The 20,256-nt window shown below is 40.9% G+C and overlaps 1 protein-coding gene across 2 annotated transcripts in view; it reads right to left on the bottom strand.

The window, feature by feature from the left end:
* The window catches only part of DEPTOR (DEP domain containing MTOR interacting protein), a 125,913-nt gene extending 109,381 nt beyond the window's left edge, over positions 1–16,532 (bottom strand). The window contains exon 1 of one of the 2 annotated variants that reach the window (XM_081816470.1): positions 16,209–16,532. In XM_081816470.1, the coding sequence (XP_081672596.1) occupies positions 16,209–16,330 (122 nt within the window). In that variant the 5' untranslated portion in view covers positions 16,331–16,532. The remainder of the gene's footprint in view (positions 1–16,208) is intronic. The other variant, XM_081816471.1, reaches the window with a different exon arrangement.
* Positions 16,533–20,256: the final 3,724 nt, after the last annotated feature.

Genomic DNA, 20,256 nt, shown 5'->3' with positions numbered 1-20,256 from the left:
TATGTTAAGTGTCTGAATGGCTCATGCGGTGTTCTTTGTCCATCTGATAAACAACATCTCTTATTAGAAGAAGACATGGAAATGAATGAAAAGAATAGGTTACTCCTTCCTCTGGCTCCATTCAGTTCTTAGATTAGGTCCTGAGATTAAGAGCAAGAATGAACAGATGTGGGAAGAGACTTCCAGGTAAGTGACTAAAGTGCCAATCAGCTAAGTAATAACAGATTTCTAGTGACATGAAGAAGCCTGAATACACAAACACAAACAAGGAGCTACTCAACGTGTGATAAAATGAAGAAAGCATTATATCACAGGATAAGGAGGAATTAAAGAATAATACAACTTTATACCTATAACACTATTTGGAAATTTATAGTAGCTGACAGAGGGCGAGGCAGATTAAAAAAAAAAAAAAGAGGGGAGAAAATAAAGCCAGCATTTCACATTTGGTTAAAATAGCAACATGTAGTCTTGATATGGGTTTTACCAAAATATGGCCTTTTGGTAAAACTGCAGAGAGAACAGCCATTAGTCTACAGCTGCATATATGTTATTAATGTCATATTCTGTATCAGTGCAACAGGTATTAGACATCCATGATGGGACAAAATAATTAGAAAACAAATAGTTTAGGACTCTTTATGGCTAATCAAGTCTTTATCCCTGATCAAAATATCAGAATGTTTCTAAACTTAGTTTCCTACTATAAAATATAAGTCTTTTAAAATGTAAACAAAAGAAATGAGCACCAAAGCTTCTCAAAATCAATTTATAAATTTGCAAAATACTCATCTCTCATTTGGAAGAATGTCATCAGTTTCTGGTAGGTGTCCCTTAATACAACCATGTACAAACCACACACACACACACACACACACACACACACACACTTTCTCTCTCTTTGATGTACACTAAGGGTTGGCAAACTTTTTCTATAAAAGACCAAATAACAAAGCTTTTTGGCTTTGGAGACCATACAGTCTTATTTGTAATTACTTAACTCTGTTGTTATAGCACAAAAGCAACCACAGACAATACATCAATGAAAGGACATGGCTATGTTCCAATAAAACTTTATTTCCAAATACAGTCAGTGGGCCAGATATGGCCCACCAGCCACAGTTTTGCTTATTCTCAATATACATGATTGATTTTAATACATCATTTAAAAATTCATGTTTTCAACATCATGAATAAATGTGTACACTCTCATTTCATAATAGAAGAAAATGTGCTTCCAGAATGTTAACTCTGAGCCATGTTGATGTGGTTACTATTACTAATAGCAATAATAACAACTAACAATGAATGTTCCTTACACTCTAGGCCTTACTCTTAGAACTCTACATGCATGTTACCTCAAGGACCCTATTTTTCTTCCCATTTTATAGAAAAGGAAACAGAACTTTAAATTGATTTAGTCAATAAGAGTGCTTACTTAGAGCCCAGGATCTCCTGAGATAGTCCATTTATTCAAGAACCCAGGCCAAGACTGCATAACCCCCTTTAAATATTCCTTATCCCCTCTTCTGCTAAAGCAAGTCCTGTCTCAGGATACTTGAAAATTCTAGCATTATGCCTGCATATCCCCTGGTATCATAGAAAATCTTTATACTCATTGTTTTGAATCCAAGATTGCCCAAGCCTTAGAGTTCTACTTTCTTCTTTTTTTTTTTTTAAAGATTTTATTTATTTATTTCAGAGAGAGAGAATGAGAGAGCACATGAGAGGGGGGAGGGGCAGAGGGAGAAGCAGACTCCCTGCCGAGCAGGGAGCCCGATGCGGGACTCGATCCCTGGACTCCAGGATCATGACCTGAGCTGAAGGCAGTCACTTAACCAACTGAGCCACCCAGGTGCCCGAGTTCTACTTTCTTCTAATCTGAAAATCAACACCTAAACTACGGAACCCATTTTCCACCAAATCTCAAGGTCTAGTGTGAAAAAATCAGTTACAATCACAAAATTATTGTCTTATCCATTCCTACAAATGAAGCAAGGGGGCCTAGATTAAATGTCCAGGCTTTTTTTCGCTATTTCAACTTTCACTCTGAAAACAATGAATCAAAGGCTCTGTATTAGGGTCTAAAGTAAGGATCTATAGTTAACTTTAAGTAAAAATTAATTTTAGCTCTAAACAGAAATTGAGCAATACCTTGAAAAGCTCTCAATCTACCATGTACCAAATAATATTTGGAACATTTAAAAATGTTTCTTGCATGAGATTCTACTGACTAATCTACTCCTTATGCGTAAAACATAAGCTTAGGGATGTGCATTTTCCTAGAGTTTCATGCCACAGAAAAGCAGCAATAATTAAGTTTCCTTCTACAGCCAAAAATATGGCCTGCTGGATTCACATTCCAGAACTTCCATTTCTGGTTAATAAACAATCCATAGGTGAAGTATATTTACTATTTATCTTAGGATAAAACACAAAACAAAAAATAAACAATCCATAGGTGAAGTATATTTACTATTATCTTAGGATAAAACACAAAACAAAAAAGTCAATCCGACATATTTCATCAGTATGCTTCCTGGTAATCAGGCACACAGTGTAGTATAAATAGCTAGTTATTCACACAACTAAGCCAGGCTTTTTGTACCTTTAAATAGTTCTTCATTGATTTTTAAAGGTATTAACATTGCTATTCATCATTTTCATGTCTATAGTTGATATAATTCTTATTATGTATGAAAATTTAATTTTTATTTAACACAGATACAAATATTCTGAGACAAGTCAAATTTCAAAGGTCCAGGTTCCATATCCACAATAGCTGGGGCATTCTCTGCCTCTGACCTCCAGGTTCCAATGGCTTAGGGCCGAGTCTAGCTGTTTCCTCTACCTGCAAACTCTAAGAGCGTGGCTTTTGATGGAGCACTGTGGTGTTGCAAAGCCCAGTTCTTCCATTAGGCTGGTCTTGTGACCCTGGATGAGTTTCTTACTTTGTGTAAGCTTTTGTGCCCCCATCTCTAACTTGGGACTAATGATATGTACTCACATATTAAATGATACAATTCATATAAAATGCTTACTACACTATTAGGCACACAGTAGGGTTCAATAAGAACTGAATATTATTGTAATTACTGTTATTATTTATTGAGAAGGCTAAAGAAAATCAGAATAACACCAAACCAACAAATACCATAGTAAATAGCATAGCAGTAAAACTTACACTCTACTGCCAAGGGATGATTTATTTATCCATCTATCTTGGCAGAAGGAAAATAGATGGAAGCTCAGTGTTGAGCAATTAAAAAGAGTCAGAGGTTAGAAGCTGTAACCTAGTTTCACCTTTGAACTGAACACCCTAAACCTTTACCTTATAAAATAAAGTAACATTTAAAGTCCTGGTTTCCAAACTTCAGAGTAAGTCAAAATGCACTTGTAGCATTAAAATATGGTATGCCTCTTCCTGGACTTTAGGCATGGACGTTCTGGACCTAAGAATAAATAAGCCATCGTACCTCACCTCGAAGAGCGCAGATCTGTCACCTGCGGATACGCAAGATGTATGGATGTGACCTCAGAGGCCCAGCTTGATTTGCCAGGCAGTGAGCTGGCTGAGACTGGGAGCCTGGCCTTTCCCCAGCAGGAGTAGCTGCACCCAAACCCAGCTTCCTCTAGGATTGGTGGCCTCCCTTCCTGGCTGCAACTTCAAACAAGCCCCCAAGGTCTCCAGGTGCTGGACACCTGCAGTTTCCCAGCTTGGACTTCTTGGTGCCTGAGTTCACAATACAGGAAGGTCGAGTAGCACAGGGATAGGGTCCATCGTATGGAATAGAAACATACTGCATGTCAGGCAGCCTCAGCTCACGCCCAACTTTTGGTAGGATAATGAGGAATGGAGGACCGGCTCCCACCTTGCTGACCCTTTCCATTTATGGGTCCCCAGTAAAAGTGTTCCTTAATCCACACCATGAAACATGGTATTCACCTTCACCCCCGCCACACACACAAGAGGGACAAAAACAGAGAGGGCTGTAGAGGCCTTGATGGAGTCTGTAAGATACACAGGAAGACTAAAAGCAAGAGGGGCAGCCATCCTTTTAAGTCACTGGAAGAAGTTTGGCAAGGAGAGTTGGACTTTCCCTTTAAAAGGCATCATCTTTTGCTGACACCTCCCATTCCTAAAAAGTCTGAAGGGTAGGGAAAATAGGCCTGCAATCAATCACCTTGACCCCTTCTCCAGGAGAATTATCAAACTTGGACATAGGGACTCTTGGAGAAGAAAACACCTGTCCCTATGAGAAACACATACTTCAGATTAACAATCCTTCTGCCATGGGAGGCATGTGGGGTCATATAGGTAAGATATGATTTTCATGGACTCAGGGCCTAAGACTATAAAATGTCTGCCTTCTTGCATATGTGGCTTTAAGTGACTGAATTTTTCTTTTTTTTTTCCTAAGATTTATTTATTTCGGGGGGAGGAGGGGCAGATGGAGAGGAAGACAATCAGACTCCCCACTGAGCAGGGAGTCCAACATGGGACTCAATCCCAGGACCCTGAGATCATGACCTGAGCCAAAATCCAGAGTTGGATGCTTAACCAGCTGAGCCACCGAGGCCCTCCCAACTGAATTCAAATGTAACCTTTGAACAAGTGTCTGAGCAGACTACAGTATAATTTTAAATAAGTGTTCTCTTTGCTACATGTTGTACTATAATCCCCATGAAGGCTCAGCTCCCAGGACTCCCCAGACAATGCAATTAAATAACTGTTGCTATGCTCCATCAAGAATAGCATTTTTTACTACAAAGTAAAACAAACTGTCACATTATAGGTGGATGTTCTTTTAAGGGCTGCTAGGCTAAATTTTATAATGAAATTTACTTTCACATAAACTACCAACAAAGATTGCAATGATCTCCCCAAATGTACATTAGATTCCATAAGTACGATTGCTGTGCTGATGGTAGTCTTCCTCCCACCCACCCTGCCCCCGTCCACATATTTAGAAGCTCATGAAGAACACACTGAGTCTTGGCTACTAGAAGTTTTCTCTGGCAGAGGCAAGAGGGTCAACAGAGGAGCACTGGCGAAGTAGAGGAGTTATAGGTTGTGGAAGATGTTCTCAATCCCAAGAATTGAGGGAAGGAAGACCCTGAAGAAGTCACTCCCACTCTCCCAAGGACCCTCTGGAGGCCTGGCTTCAGCCAGGAAATCTTAGCATATAGACGGTGGAGATACAAAAAAAGAACCAGAAATGTCCAGATAAGCCCCCAAATTCTCACAGTTTTCAAACTCCTCCCTGAGTAAACATTCTTCCAGAACTGCTGACAAATAGCCAAACCAACTTCCTCTCCTCAGTGTTCCCCTTTTGGAAAGGAGATTATCTAGCAACAAAATATCCACCCAAAATGGAGCTAACAGGAAGACAATTGAAGAAGAGATTCCCTCTGGTTAATTAACCACGTAAATAATGAAATCATTCTGTCCCGTAATAAACAAAATGGCTCAACAAATCCTGGAGCATTGGAATAGTGGTTTGTAAGGAATTCCTGCCCCTAACTGCTACACCTTTGCTTGAAAGATATAATTGCAAGTTATAATGCAGTCCCTGAGTAATCAGACTCTGCCCTTCTTGGCTTAACCCCCTCATTAGTGTGAAGTCAGCAAATGGAGAACGGGTAGACAAATGCGTTGGCTCCAAGCCCAGCTTCTTAGATTTCATGGATGCTTCTCAGTGGGTTTAACTGGAGCTGCTCTCTTTTGTAGTCAACACAGGGATAAGAAAAATCATGCTTTTGATATCACAGTTCTTTATCAGTACTTGAGTACAGAAGCTTTGCTACATTTGTGCATATGCCAACCATTCTGAAGAATAAAAGGCTGAATTCATATTATATTATCTGAGAATAAAACCACTTTTATTTGGATTTATTCCTACTAATTATCTTTATGGTAAGATGCAGTATGAAATCAATGCCAAAGTCACTATTGTAAGATCAACACAATGTACACTGAAATATAAGCTTAAACCATATTAACAGTAAAGAAAAACCTGCCTTCTTGATAATCAAAGGTAGCTCCCATTTCCAATTTATGGAGAACAGCAGGGGGAAATCGACAAAATATATTGAACATGTGACATGAAAGATCTTTTTTAGTTGAGTTATGCAAGTAAAAAATGTTTTTGCACCTTTTCCAAAAAGTCTGCATCTTCATGATCCCTAAAACAACTTTGCTTAAACAAAGAGATGACTTTTATACAACTTTGGCTTTCTCTGGATGGAGGGGTTCCTTGGAAAGCCATCAAAATCCAAGGGATACAGAAATCATTCTTTGTGATTTGAATCTGAACCACTTGCATTTTGGTCATATGTTGAGAGTTCCATTTTACTTCTATTACCAAGAAAATCCTGAATACCAGAGACATAGAGACATATATTCCAAATAAGAGGTGGTGAGCGAGGGGTAGGAGAAGAGGGAGAAAGTATCTGGATGCTGAACAGGTGACCATCATGATAGGGAGGTTTATAGGGGAAATCATGTTGGAAGCCATAGAGTCCAAGACGCATACCAATGTATCCTAGCCTTTCCTATGCTGTGTCTTTTCTGTGGACACTTTCTTCTTCTCTGTATAAGCTCTCCACTCCAAACTGTAAGTTATTTCTCCAAAAATTTTGGTTTAATCACATTGTACTCTGCTCAAAAATTTTTCACTGATTTCTCATCATTGAGCCCAAATTACCTTTTGCGGAGGACATTGCTCTGATCTCCCCAACACTCAATGAACCCTTCTCCAAAGAACAACAGCTGTGATCCCCCCTCGTCCCCAAGGGGACCTAAGGCAGGCAGGATAAGAGCATCTTCCTTGCCACAGTAGTACAGATGGCTAAGCCCAAGACCACCAGTGAAGATCTTTGCTTTGCTGCAATATCTTGTGAGTCTGTGAGTTAAGATGGTCCCAAAACATCAAAGCTCAAGACTTCTGCTGATCGTTGATGGCAGCCAACTCTCTCTTCAGTCTTCATTTGTTCAGAAAACAAATAGTGAATATTAGTAAATCGCATGTTGAAGGTTTTAGGGGAAGTATATTATTGTCTGCAACTTACTCCAAAGTACCCAAGAATAATAAGTCGGATAGAAGGAGGGATAGAAAGACGGTGATGTGATAAAGCAAACATGGTAAGATGTTAATTGTGGAATCTAAGTGGCAGATGTAAGGATATTCACTGTAAAATTCTTTAAACTTTTCTGTATGTTTGTAGTGTTTCATGATAAACTGTTGGAAGAGAAAGCTCTAGTTCACTCTTGTTCTTTACATGTGGATGTCCTTAAAATACTGTGATATCTTTTAGCTCTTGTAAGTACAGCAGCAGGATAAGTGCTCTGTATCATGGCAACTGAGGTCTGTTCATATTCTCTCACGATGGCTTAGGTTCTACCCGCTGTTATGTTTGATGATCAGGGTCTACAACCCAGTCGCTAACAAAATAAATTCTAACAAATGTGAAGGAAAATGAATCATAGTTATGCATTAGATCATACTGCCTTAAAACCTCATCTCTAAAACTGCTTTTTGTTGTCAGTTCTTAAGAAGAAAAATAGCACAATAAGTAGGAGCTTTGGTAAAGCCTTGTTTTATCTACCTTATCACAGCTTAACTGAACATAAAATAAGGGCACTCTGTGCCTCAATGTAAGATACATATCCTATCACCACAGGGACTAACCTCTTGCTTTTTGCCGGGACTATATTCTGTGAAAGTCACTTTCATTTATGGAAAAGTTAGAGAGTAAAAAGGTACGTAGAACTTCAGGAACAGCTCAAGGAAAAGAAGATCCAAGTTTATTCCATTCTCCTTTCCTCCTAGGAAGAGGAAAGGAAGCAGAAGAAAGGAAAATTACTTTTACAATCCAAGCAATTCACACTTTGCTGCATTCAATGTATGGGCCTGAAAATAGTGGGCAAATCTTATAAGAGGATCACGTTGTAAATAGCAAACTAACCCAGGATACACAAAGGAAATATGTACTAAACTCTTCTTCAATGCGAAAAAAAAACAATCCTTTCTTAACATACTTGCTTGGTAAATTTGCACTTTCACATATTCTTCTTTGAAGAATAAGATAATAGTTGCTCTTAGACCTGCACATAATTATATATCTCTACACTACCCCCTTTCCAATCCTTCTTGCTACTTCTGTCAAGACACCACTCACAGCGTATTCTTCCCAAATTTCACAGCTTGTTAGAAAATGGCCAAGCTTCGCACATAATAAAATGCAGTGACTAAACCAACTCTAATGAAAACAGGAGAGCATGAAATGAGACTTGCCCTCTTATTGGGAGAGTGTTCATCAGAATGCTCAGTTGTTTCTCGCACCTTAAGTCAAGATCAGAGGAGCTGCTGTGCTAGGACTTGTCCTTGACTCCTGCCTGATCTGCCCGCAATGCCCCCCGCTCAGCTCTCTATAGCAGTAATAGTCCCACCACCCAAAGCAGAGCCCTCAAAGGTGGATGATCTACATCAGGCCAGGATCTAGGGGGGTGCTGGGCCACAGCTTGCCTCAATAAAAGAAATCTCTGGGCAAATACCAGAATCAGAAATGGGTAGGTACGAGTATTGCAGGGAGAACGCGTCATCAGCATTAAAACTAATAAGCAAGCAACCAGCACCACCAACAGAACCACAAGTAGCAGCTGAGGGGTAAGGGTGGACAGATTTGAGACTTTCTCTGATGCCACTAGCTGCTAACTACCTTCTTCCTCCTCCTACCTCCCCTTCAGCTGCCGTGGGCTTCCCTGAGCTGGAGGCCCTGGCATTCATTCCCTCTTGCCACACCCCAGCCACAGTTGTTCATCTGCAAACTACAGATACAAAAGAACATCTTGTCCCACACTCCCGCATGCGTTTTCTCTCCCTTCATCTCATCTCTCCTTATCCAACCTTCTAAGTATTGTAAAAGCTCCAAAAAAGTGATTCTTCATGCAGACCCGAGTAAGTCAGGGTTCTCTCTGAACTCTTCCAGGATGGAGCCATTCCAGTCAGCCCTGAGGAAAAGGGATCCCGTAGCACCCGCCGGCCCCCAGGAACAGCTGCTTGCAAGCACGCCGTCTGGCCCGCTAAACGCACTCTGCCCCAAGGTGTCTCCATTGTTGTCCCCCAAGTATATAATAATCCACAAAAACCAGTCACTGACATGATGAGCTTCCTTCCAAGTATGGTTAAGGCTGATAAATATTGGAACAAGGATCTCAGTTCTAGAATCCACATCTCCTCGGGACAAGGAGAGGAGCATAGAGAAGTGTGATGACCTACTATGTAGAAAGAGGGTTGACCATTGTTTTCTCTGTCTTTTCCTAATCACTGACCTCATAGAAACCAACCACTTAAGAGCCACCACTTAATAAAGGCAAGTGAGTTCCTGATACAAATGAATACTGGAAACAACAGGAGAGGAGAACGATCTTTCTTCCCCTTACATTCTCTTCTTTTAAGAGTTATTTACCTTATTTTCAGGTTTATTGATTCTGAGAGATGGAAGCCATAACTTAACTATCAGTATTGGCCTTTGAGAAAACACAAAAAGGTTATTTGTTAACAACTAACACACCAGTCATTTCAGAAAAAGATGTACATGAGAATAAGTCCATATGGGTATAAAATAATTCCACCATCGTTTATGGAGTGCTTACTAAATGTCTTCTATTTGCATGATGTTTTTTTTTGCAAAACATGACAAAGTACCTCCAATGCTCTCTGCTGGTAAGAAATGAGTCATTACCAAGGGTCTGCTCTGTACCAGGGTCCTGCACCCTGCCCTCACATCCAATTTGTGAAGCAGAAAAGATGTTCACAGGAACAGAGTCTGTATGTTGGAAGAGCCTCTGATTCAAAGGCATTTCAATACTCCACACTAGGCTTTTCTGCATTGACTCCAAATACAGTGACTCTATTTCCTACAGCACCCTGCCTTTTCTTTATCCAAATAGGCAGTAATTTCCTGACTCCAGGATATTTCTGCTCTTGAGAAGAACAGAAGTGTTCTTCTTCTGTTTGGATCACTAGATTTCAGTAGTAGCTTCTGGGTGGTAGTTTTCTGCTATTCCCTTCAGTTATAGTGTCTACTAGAGCTAAGCTTCCATATTAATGGCTTCCAATAGGGGGTACCCCCAAGACAATCTCCATGCCAAATGTAAAATTCCTTAAGTTCAAAATGCAATGAAATGGACTATTTCTCCTTCTTCTCTTTTGCATGCTCTAAATTCCTTAGCTCTTATTTACTTTACTGTAGCTTGGTTTTTGGTTCAATGAGCTGATTCTTACCTTTTATCTGCATACTGTATTAACACTTGCAAAGCAAATTCAGGAAAACAATTCAATATTTATTGAACGTGCTTTTATGAAAAAAGCAATAGCAAGGCTGTGAGAGTCTGGAAAGGCAGTCTGTTATAGCAAAAAGGCAAATACATCAAACAATTTGAAAGAAGTACAATTTCCTACAATTTGGCTAAAACTCATTGCCTAGTAAGTTGCTTGTAGGGAACCCACTTTAGTGATTGGACAAGATTGTTGTAATTAGCATATTTAGTATAGGTAGATGAGCATAACTGGAATGCTTGAAACATTTTCTCTCTTAATTAAACATTCCTCATTACCTTCTTAATTCTCCTCCCCACTCCACTTCCATCCCCACAGCTAGCAAAATTGTGAACTGCAATTTATCTTCGCATCAAATGATTACAAATTCAGAACGAGTGGAGTCCAAATCAAGTTTTCAAAACCACATGGCAAGGAAGATCCAGTTTAATAGTTAGTAGAGGAAGTGACCATTCTATCTTGTCAAAACATAAACACTTCCGGAAATAAATTGGATTTTTCCCAATAGAATGGAAAAAATCATTTGTCTACTTATTTGTTTGCAAAAAGATGTCACACTAGAATGTGGTAAGTCTTTTTTTTTTAAAGATTTTATTTATTTGACAGAGAGAGATACAGCGAGAGAGGGAACACAAGCAGCGGGAGCGGGAGAGGGAGGAGCAGGCTTCTCGCGGAGCAGGGAGCCCGACGTGGGGCTCGATCCCAGGACCCTGGGAACATGACCTGAGCCGAAGGCAGACGCTCAACGACTGAGCCACCCAGGCGCCCCGAATGTGGTAAGTCTTATACAAGGATTCCATTTTACATTTGTCTTATCATTAAATTGCTTAGTTGACAACACCATTAAGTTGTAGTCTAGCATCCTGCCTAAGTGCAGGGACTTTCAGCTCTACCACTTTATGGCTGGATAACCTACGGCCAGTTAGTTTAAATGTTCTGCTCCTCGGTTTTCTCACCTGTAAAATGAGGGTGATAAGCATATCTTCTACAAGGAGTTGCTATGCAGATTAAAGGTATATATATTAAAGGCATATATATGTATACACGTATATATACACTCATGCATACATCTCCTTGGCAGGTATTAAAGGCCATATAAGTGAGTCTTATTGTTACTATTACCATGCCTACAATCAACACAAAGAGAAAAGTGATATTGTTGGGCTTCATTATTTCGACGCTCTATCACAAACCACTTTCTTGGTAAGTATCTCTGGGATTATCCTAGAGAGGAAACATGATGTGGATTTGGGGTGTCTTAATTAGAGTGTCATAGTTATGACTGCATGGCAAATTTCAAGATAAAAGACATACATAGAACACATAAAAATAACAAATGATTTGAAAATTCATAATATGAAACTTTATTCATGAATGATTTATGTATGGTTAATTATCTTCAAATTAGGAATGTTCTGAGATTTTCTCGACTATTCATGGCACCTTTTCTGTTCTGTATCAAGAATGATACTATAAAAAATATATATGTAAAATATCAGTTCCGTTTGGTGTAGTAATAATATGTTATTGAGTTAGTGATAAATATCATTGCATTCTTTGGCCAATTAAAAAAGCAAACGTTTATTTTAAAACATAACATAATAAAATAAAATTAAAAAAAATAAAACTTCCAGTATTTTGTCTTTTATCACTCTGTAATAAAATGTGTCATCCAAATCCATTTTTGTTTTATTGAGATATAAGTCACATACCACATAATTCATCCATTTAATGAATATAATGTGATGATTTTAAGTATATTCCCAGAGTTATGAAATCATAACCACAAACAAGTTTATAACATTTTCATCATCCCCAAAAGAAACTCTATACTCATTAGCACTCACCCTCCATGATCCCTCCCCACTGCTGCTGGCAACCACTTTCTGTCTCTATAGATTTGCCTATTTTGGACATTTTGTATAAATGGAGTCATATGATATGTGGTCTTTTGTGTCTGCTTTCACTCAGCATATTTTCAAGGTTCATCCATATTGTAGCATGCATCAGTACTGTACTCCTTTTTATCCCAAATAATATTCTGTTGCATGGATATACTGCACACTGTTTATCCATCCATCAGCAGATAGACACTTGAGCTGTTGTTTTTAGCTATTATGAATAATGCTGCTGTGAACATTTGTGTATACATTTTTATGTGGACGTATGTTTTCATTTCTTTTGACTATATACCTAGGAGTAAAATTGCTGGATCAAATGTTAGCTCTATGTTTTATCTTTGAGGAAATGCCAGACTGTTTTCCAAAGTGGCTGCATCATTTTCCCTGTCCACCAGCAGTGTAAGGTTCCAACTTCTCCACATCTTTGTCAGCACTTGTTACTATCTCTTTTCTTACAGCCATCGTGTCAGTATAAAGTGGTATCCAAATGCTTTTTAAAGATGCAAAACCATAAAGATACATTGGGCAAGGAAGTAAAATCTTTTATGAAAAGGGAAAGAATGAAGAGATTAGGAAAAGGACCCCGCAGTCAGGCTGGAAAAGGAAGCAGGAGATATTTCTAAGTTTGCTAGTTAATTTCATGTCCTTATGCAACCAACTGCCCTTCAAAGTGTCAGGATTGTGGAGCCAGCCCTCAATTTCACAGCTGGAGCTTATAATAATCATAACAATAACTAAATCTTGGTTTATTGTTTATTTTGCAAAGTTCCCTCCCATATTCTAGCCCATTTGATTCAACACCACAAATCTTCTGTGGAAGGATATAATTAATTCCCATTCTGCAGGTAAGAGTACTGAGGCCCAGAGCAGCTGACATGACCAAGGGAATATGGTTAAAAATATATACATACATATGTACATGTGTGTTTCACTAATAGTTAATATTATATTTAATACATAGCATTAAATAAGTATATTTATTTTATATCAAAATATATATTTTATATATATGTATATATGTGTGTGTATATATACATATACATATATATGTATATGTATGGCATTAAATAAATAAAATGCACAGAGCTGGGCCTGGAAGCCAAATTTTTTATTTCAAATCCCAATCCTTGGTGTCCCAGTTCCTTATCACTTTCATTTGCCTTATCTCTGACGACCAAGAAAGCAGTGCGAAAGCAAGAGAGGACAAAGGGAATTGTATGGGAAGCAGTTAGAGGTAGGAGGCCTGCACATCACAAAGTCCCCCCAATCAGACTGTGGGAAAGCACCTAAGGATGTAAGGACACGTTGTGACAGGGATAGCAAGGATGGTTGCAGTCCCACCCCTTTATGAGAGGTTCCTCCAGTAATCAAGAAGCCACTGAAATCCCTAAATTCCGAATATATCATCTGTACTGTATGTAGTATATTTAATCACATGCACTCATCATTCAAATATTTATTAAGTAATAACTATGCTCTAGACACAGTGCTAACATGGTTGAGATTTTAAAAAGCAGTGATTATAATTTTCCAGAGTAAAATTAAATAGTGAACATTTTCTAAGCCGGATCATCTCATTTAATCCTCACAACATTCTTGCAAGAGATGTGGAAACAGGCCTAGAGAGTGACTCAGTAAACTGACCCCAAAGTCACAGAACTATTAAATGGTGAGGCAGGATAAAAACCCAGGCAGCCTGATTCTATACCCTGTGTTCTTAACCACCACCCAATCCTTCCTGCCAGATCTCCCTTGGCTGGAAGTCACACGTGGTGACGCAAAGAGACCAATAATACTGATTAATTCCAGCAACCATTGTTGAATGCTCATTCATACAGAAGCTCAAGGGCAAATTCCCACAACAACGCTATGAAGTACTAATCTTCATTTCCATTTCATAGATGAGGAAACAAAGGCTCAGAGAAGTGAATTAACTGGTCAAAAGTCACAGAGCTATAATAGTTAATGCTGACATGATGCTTACTGTATACCTGCCACTGTTCTAAGCACTAGCTCATCTAATCCTCATAACAACACTATGAGATAGGTTCCATTACTGCCCAGTATTCTTAGTTAAGTAACTTGTTCAAGGTCCCAGGCTAGTAAGTAGCAAACCCAAGATCCACTCTGACTAAAAGTCAGTTTTGAAAACAACTTAATGTTGACTATTGGCTACAAAGTGGCTGAGCAGAAATTCAAACCCAGGTCTGGCTCTTGAATGAAAAAGAGCCTTCTCTCTTCCTACCAACAAGCTAAGTGGGGCCCTCAAACCTACTTTAGTACAGAGGGGTGCTAGGGAAAAGGAGAGTAACAACTGCTCTGGAGATCCCCAAGGAAAGGGCATTTAAGCTGCCTACTGAGGGACAAAGTGCTTCCTGGACAAAGACAGGCACCATTCAATTTGTTATTTTAAAAGAAATGAGGGGCACCTGAGCGGCGCAGTTGGTTAATTGACTCTTGGTTTTGGCTCAGGTCGTGATCTCAGGGTGGTGAGATCCAACCCCTCCTCAACTGGCTCTCAGTGAGGAGGCTCTTTCAGTTTCTCTCCCTCTCCCCCTTCCCCTCACCCCCTTTAAAATAAATAAATAAATCTTAAAAAAACATTAAAACTACCGGATAAGGACTTTGAAAAAGATGACACAGTAACGAGGAGCAAATAAATTATTAAAAAGCAAATGCTTCAGATTGAATCAGAAAAGCTTTTGATTTTTATTCAATTAGAAAATGCTCTTGATGAAGGAAAAACAAGCTTTTATTCCCTTTAATTTTGACTATACGTTTAAAAATCATCAAGGGATTGAAGTGTGCAATTTGCCTTTTGTAACGTTAAACTCAACAAACTCGGACTTCCAATATTTACTTCCTCAATCTAACTGCTGCAAGCAGGGTGGTTACTAAACCTTCATGGATCTTTGCAAAGATTCTCTCTCCTTCAGGTCCTGAAACACAGCATCTAGAAACCAAAAGGAGCCTGGAGATTCAGGCCAAGCCTTAGAAGGAACAGGCGCGCGCCTCATGCCAGCTGGGCCAGGGACCGGCACGCTTCAGAGCCAGGGTTTGTTTTTTTCCCTGGCAAACTGATTTATGACCACACGACGGGCAGCTGCGGAACCGGTCAGGCCATAGAAGTACATTACTCAAACATGAATCCAAGAAGGACCGGGATGGGATGCCAGTGGTAAGGGCGGGGCGGGGGGATCTGGGGTTCACTGCCTGTCCCGGGTGCGGTGAGACCCGTCAATTCCTAATTCTTGCAGCAGCCCGGGGCCGATGGACTCTGCTCTCCAAAATGTGCGCGCTAGGGAAGTTGGCAGAGCAGCAGGGCATCCGGACAAGGTGCCTCCACGCCCCCTCGCGGACGCCACTGATGATTGACGGGGACGTGCCAATGTAGCGATAGGTAGTTTTTCAGAACCTGGGGTTTAGCCCCCATAACACCCCGTCAAGGGAGTCCCGGCGATCAGCCTCATTTTACAGACGAAAACGCTGAGCGTCAGAGGAGTGCAGCAGGATTTGCCAGCAAAGAGGAAGACCTCAAGTCAATCGTTGGGTTGGCCCTTTCATCTAGGAGTCAAGAGGCTGGGGCTGGAGGCAGCATGGGGCTGCACACCCACCCTCTCGCGCTCTGGACGCACTCGGGGTCGCCTGGCAGCCAAGAGGCCTGGCAGCGCCAGGTGCCCGGGAAGAGGGAGCGCGCGACTGGTGGCGGCGCGTCCGCGGGGCGCAGGGCACACCACCCGCTGCTGTGCGTCCGCCTCGGAGCCCCGCGCCGGTGCCGAGTCGCAGGGCGCCCGGCTGCAGCCGGCTAGGCAGGGGCGCGACGCCGACCGTCCACGCGCCCGCAGCGGTCCCGGAGCCCCGCGCGAGTCGCAAGGCACGAGCCACGCGCGTGTGCGCGCCGGGCTGCTGCGGGCACAGGCTGGCAGTGCCACGGCGCGCCCACCGGCACTGCCCCACGCCTTACCGTAGCTGCTCCCCGGTGACCAGGACCTCAGCCATGCGCTCCAGCTCCCTTTGCTGCGCGCCACCACTCCCGCTGGTGCTGCTGTCGCTGCCACCGCTGCCACCGCTGCCGCCCTCCTCCATGGTCGGGCCGCGCCGCTACCACTGTCTTCCCTAGCCGCCTTGGGTTTGGGTGTTAAATCAGCCTGCCCCCGCCGAGGCCTCCCCCGCCATCTTTGTTAGGGGCAGTCCCGTTGCTCAGACGCGATTGGCTGGAGGGGGAATCCCTGTGGGTAGGCTGAGGTGCTAGGCAAGTAGGCTCCAGGAACTCCAGCTCGGGGCGGTGGCTGGAGCCCCGCGTGGTCGGGGGGCGGGGCCAAGGGGGAAAATATAAACATCTGGGCGGGGCGTGGGTCTGCGGTGTGTGTGCTGGTGGAGGTCGGGTAGGTGACCTCGCTCGTCGTTACCCACACAGCTAATGCCGTGGGACCTTGGGGACAGGCCAGGAGGTTACTAGACAAGTGTGAAGGTATTTTTATTATACTGTCTATACTCCAAATTGCCAGAGTAAAAATAATAACAAAATAGCTAAATAGTGAACAATGAGGGATATAGGGATATACACGTCACTGCAGGGGTTGGTGAAATTAGGCATTTTTCTCGTCCCAATCCCCCTCACCTAAGACAGCTTACTTACCTTATAGTGTAATCAACAAAGAACGCTGGCCTGGGAATCAGACCTGGGACCCAGCTCCCACCTATGTGCTTAATCCTCAGTTTCTTCCTTTACAAAATAAAAATAACTGTGGATACCACTTGTTGACATCTACTGCATTAAAGATGCTTCAGGTTGTTGTTACAAATCATAAAATGGGTATTGTCCTCCTTTTACATCAGGAAGCAGGCTCAGACAGATGGTGTAACTTGTCCAAGGCAAACATAATAAATGCAAGAAGAATCAAACCCAGGACATTCTGGCTTCAGAGTTGTGTTCTTAAAAGACTGCTTCTTAAAACGGGGATATAATGGTATTGTTGACTTTCCGGGGAAGATGGAAGGAACTTTGACTAATACCAAATAAATGTTCTGTTATTCTGTCTTATGCAGGGTCAGAGCCTGGTCTACAGGAAAACCGAGTAATGCTAATGGCAGAGGTCATTATAGTAAGGAGATACCTGTGTGTTGACATTTTATGCAGCTTTTTATAATTCTTGCATGTATACAAGTCTCTGCACCTTTACAAGTAAATGTGAAATTTTTTTTAGTGAATACCATATGGAAAGACAATCTTTCAGTTGCAGATTTGTCGTAAATCTACAGAATAAAAATGAAAATGAGAGGGCTATTGAAAAGCAAATTATCTTTGTATATTTTATACCAATTCTGCTATTCAAAAGTATTTATACTCACTATCCTTCCGGTTTTGGTGCAAGACAAAACACCTTTTCTCACATCATCTCTAATCTTTAAATTATTAGTAGGCCTGGAAAATGAAGGAGAATTGCAGACCTGGCCCCCCTAAATCTCTTTTATTTAATGATTTTAAGCTTTTCTGTAAGTGCAGAATGAAAAAAAATTAAGTTATTACACTTTTCTAATTATCCATTGTTCAACACTGTTTTATCCAAAAGCTCTGGCTACATATTGTAAATCATCACTATTGTTGCTTGCCTTGTTTTTTCTTCCTTTAAATCTAATTGTGTTTTCATTTAAATTTTGGCAACTTTTTCTGAGAAACAAAAGAAATATTTTTTTGCAAAATACTTGTTTAATAGTTCATAATTAAAAAATCATGATAAAAAAACTTTTATCATGAAAGTTTATGATTTAAAAAAGCACCTTGACATACGGAAAAAAATTCAAGTCCGGAAAACACCTTGTACTGCTCCAGTGAGAGAGAGCAGAATTTATTTCTCTTGCTTGATGAGAAGGGTTTTCGGTGTCTGTACATGTGAATGGAAAGTGGGAATTGTTTGCTATCATTGTTTCAATCTTTCTTTTGACATATGAGACACACCATGCTCTACTGGGTTAGAAGACAGATCCTTTTTCCTAACTTAGGGAAAGATTGGTCTGACTCCTGAGGACATGTGAGCACCCACACAGCCTATGAGCTCAGGAGCAACTCTCCCAGAATAGACTGTGATCTACAGGTGTTTCTGGAAGAGGGATAAGCACTGACATGGTGATTAAACCAAGTGTGAAGATCTTAGAAGGGCTGAAAATTCCAACAGACCTTGGCTTGATTCTTAGCTCCATTGGGGCAGGTTCATTATTATCTCTAATTTTTGCCCTCTTCTGTAAAGTCAAGATCATACTACTAATCTCGTTGGGGTTTGGGGAGGATTAAAGAAAATTTAATGAGCACACTTGTTACAGGTGGGAACTATTAAATGTAAGCCTTTTCTTCCAGCTTGTCCTACTCACCTGCTTTCTGCCTTCTGGCTGTTTTGGGGCTTGGAGCCAGTGCTTCTCAAACTGAGGAACAGGTGTGTTTGGGCCTGCGCGCGCATGTGCGCGCGCGTGTGTATTTTCAATCCACTGAAGCTTGACATTCTGGTAAAATACAATGGAAATGAAATTTTTAAATGTACAAAACACAGCCCAATTTGCTATTGTTGTGGTGAACAGATAGCAGATTGGCAAATTGTTATAAACATTTCTCTCAATGTCTCAGTGTCTCTCAATAAAGGAAAAAGGTCACCAGTTGGCAGCCCACACTTTTAGGAGTACTGGTTAAGGGTAAGCTGCAATGTGAGAAGATGAACTTGAATAAAATGTGTGAAAGAATATTGTCAACTCTGAAGCTTAATAACAGGTAGCTATGGGTGGTGGGGTTGCCTCTTTGTATACGTGAGTATTGTTCCCACCTGATCTGAAAGATGAACTCAGACCCCATCTTCTGGGTGCTGTCCTCTCACACTCCCTCGAGCACTGTGTTGTTCTTCCCTGTGCCTCTCCTGATATCAGAAGGTTTATGTTGCTTTTTTTTAAAAAGATTATATTTATTTATTTGACAGAGACATAGCGAGAGAGGGAACACAAGCAGGGGGAGTGGGATAGGGAGAAGCAGGCCTCCTGCCGAACAGGGAGCCCGATGCAGGGCTTGATCCCCGGACCCTGGGATCATGACCTGAGCCGAAGGCAGGCAGACGCTTAACGACTGAGCCACCCAGGCGCCCCGGTTTATGTTGCTTTTAACCATTAATGGGAGTCTCTGTTCCTCAGCTGCCATGATTTTTAATCTCTTTATGTGAATAGAAGCAAATGGATGGGTTAGTATTATTTCTGTTGACAGATCCTTTAAGAAGGGAAAAACAAATGTAGAGGGAAAATAAAATGTTCATCTGTCATAATTCACATCCTTTTTAAATATTTTTGTCATGTTTGATTCATCTTTTTTTGTAGTGACAGAAATCAAACATTACAGATAAATGTGAGGTCCTCTTGTCCTCCAATCCCAGTCCTGCTCACCTCCCAAGACGTTCTTAATGCTGTAAGGGCAACAAAAATACTCAATACTTTGGTATATACTGTCACCTAGTGATTGATTTTGTAATGACACTAAATGATAGTGGGTCTCCTACAGGAGAAAGACCACCCCCAAGAAGACATTTTTGGAAAATTTAGGACCGGGTTGTGGTATTGTCACTGGCTTTTAGTGAGCAGGAACTAGGGATGCTAGATACTCTCATTTTCCTGGGACAGTGGCCTCATAAAGAATTGTCCTAAATCCCGAATGTTTTTCCTAGGTCCTGTGGGATATTCTTGCAGATGAAAAACCTGTTCGCTGTTAGCTTAGAACCTAATTTGATTTTACATAGAAACACAAAATATTTTTTGCACAATTTTAATATAATTCTGACTTGTCCAGGAATACAATTATTATGCACATTGAGAAAAAAAATTGTACTTTGCTCAGATTTTACCAAGAAAGTTTCATCATTAGATAAAATTGTTTCATTTGTCATTTGTGGTAAACACACTATGAGTACAGCACACCTTTTTCAGTCTGCACTTCCTTTCAGTTAAGAGGTTGCATGTGTGGTGATTCTATGTGTGTTTGTATA

Source organism: Leptonychotes weddellii, chromosome 4, assembly GCF_054177405.1.
Source record: "Leptonychotes weddellii isolate Sample4059 chromosome 4, ASM5417740v2, whole genome shotgun sequence".
Classification (NCBI taxonomy): Eukaryota; Metazoa; Chordata; class Mammalia; order Carnivora; family Phocidae; genus Leptonychotes; species Leptonychotes weddellii.
This window is presented reverse-complemented; position numbering and strand designations above follow the sequence as displayed.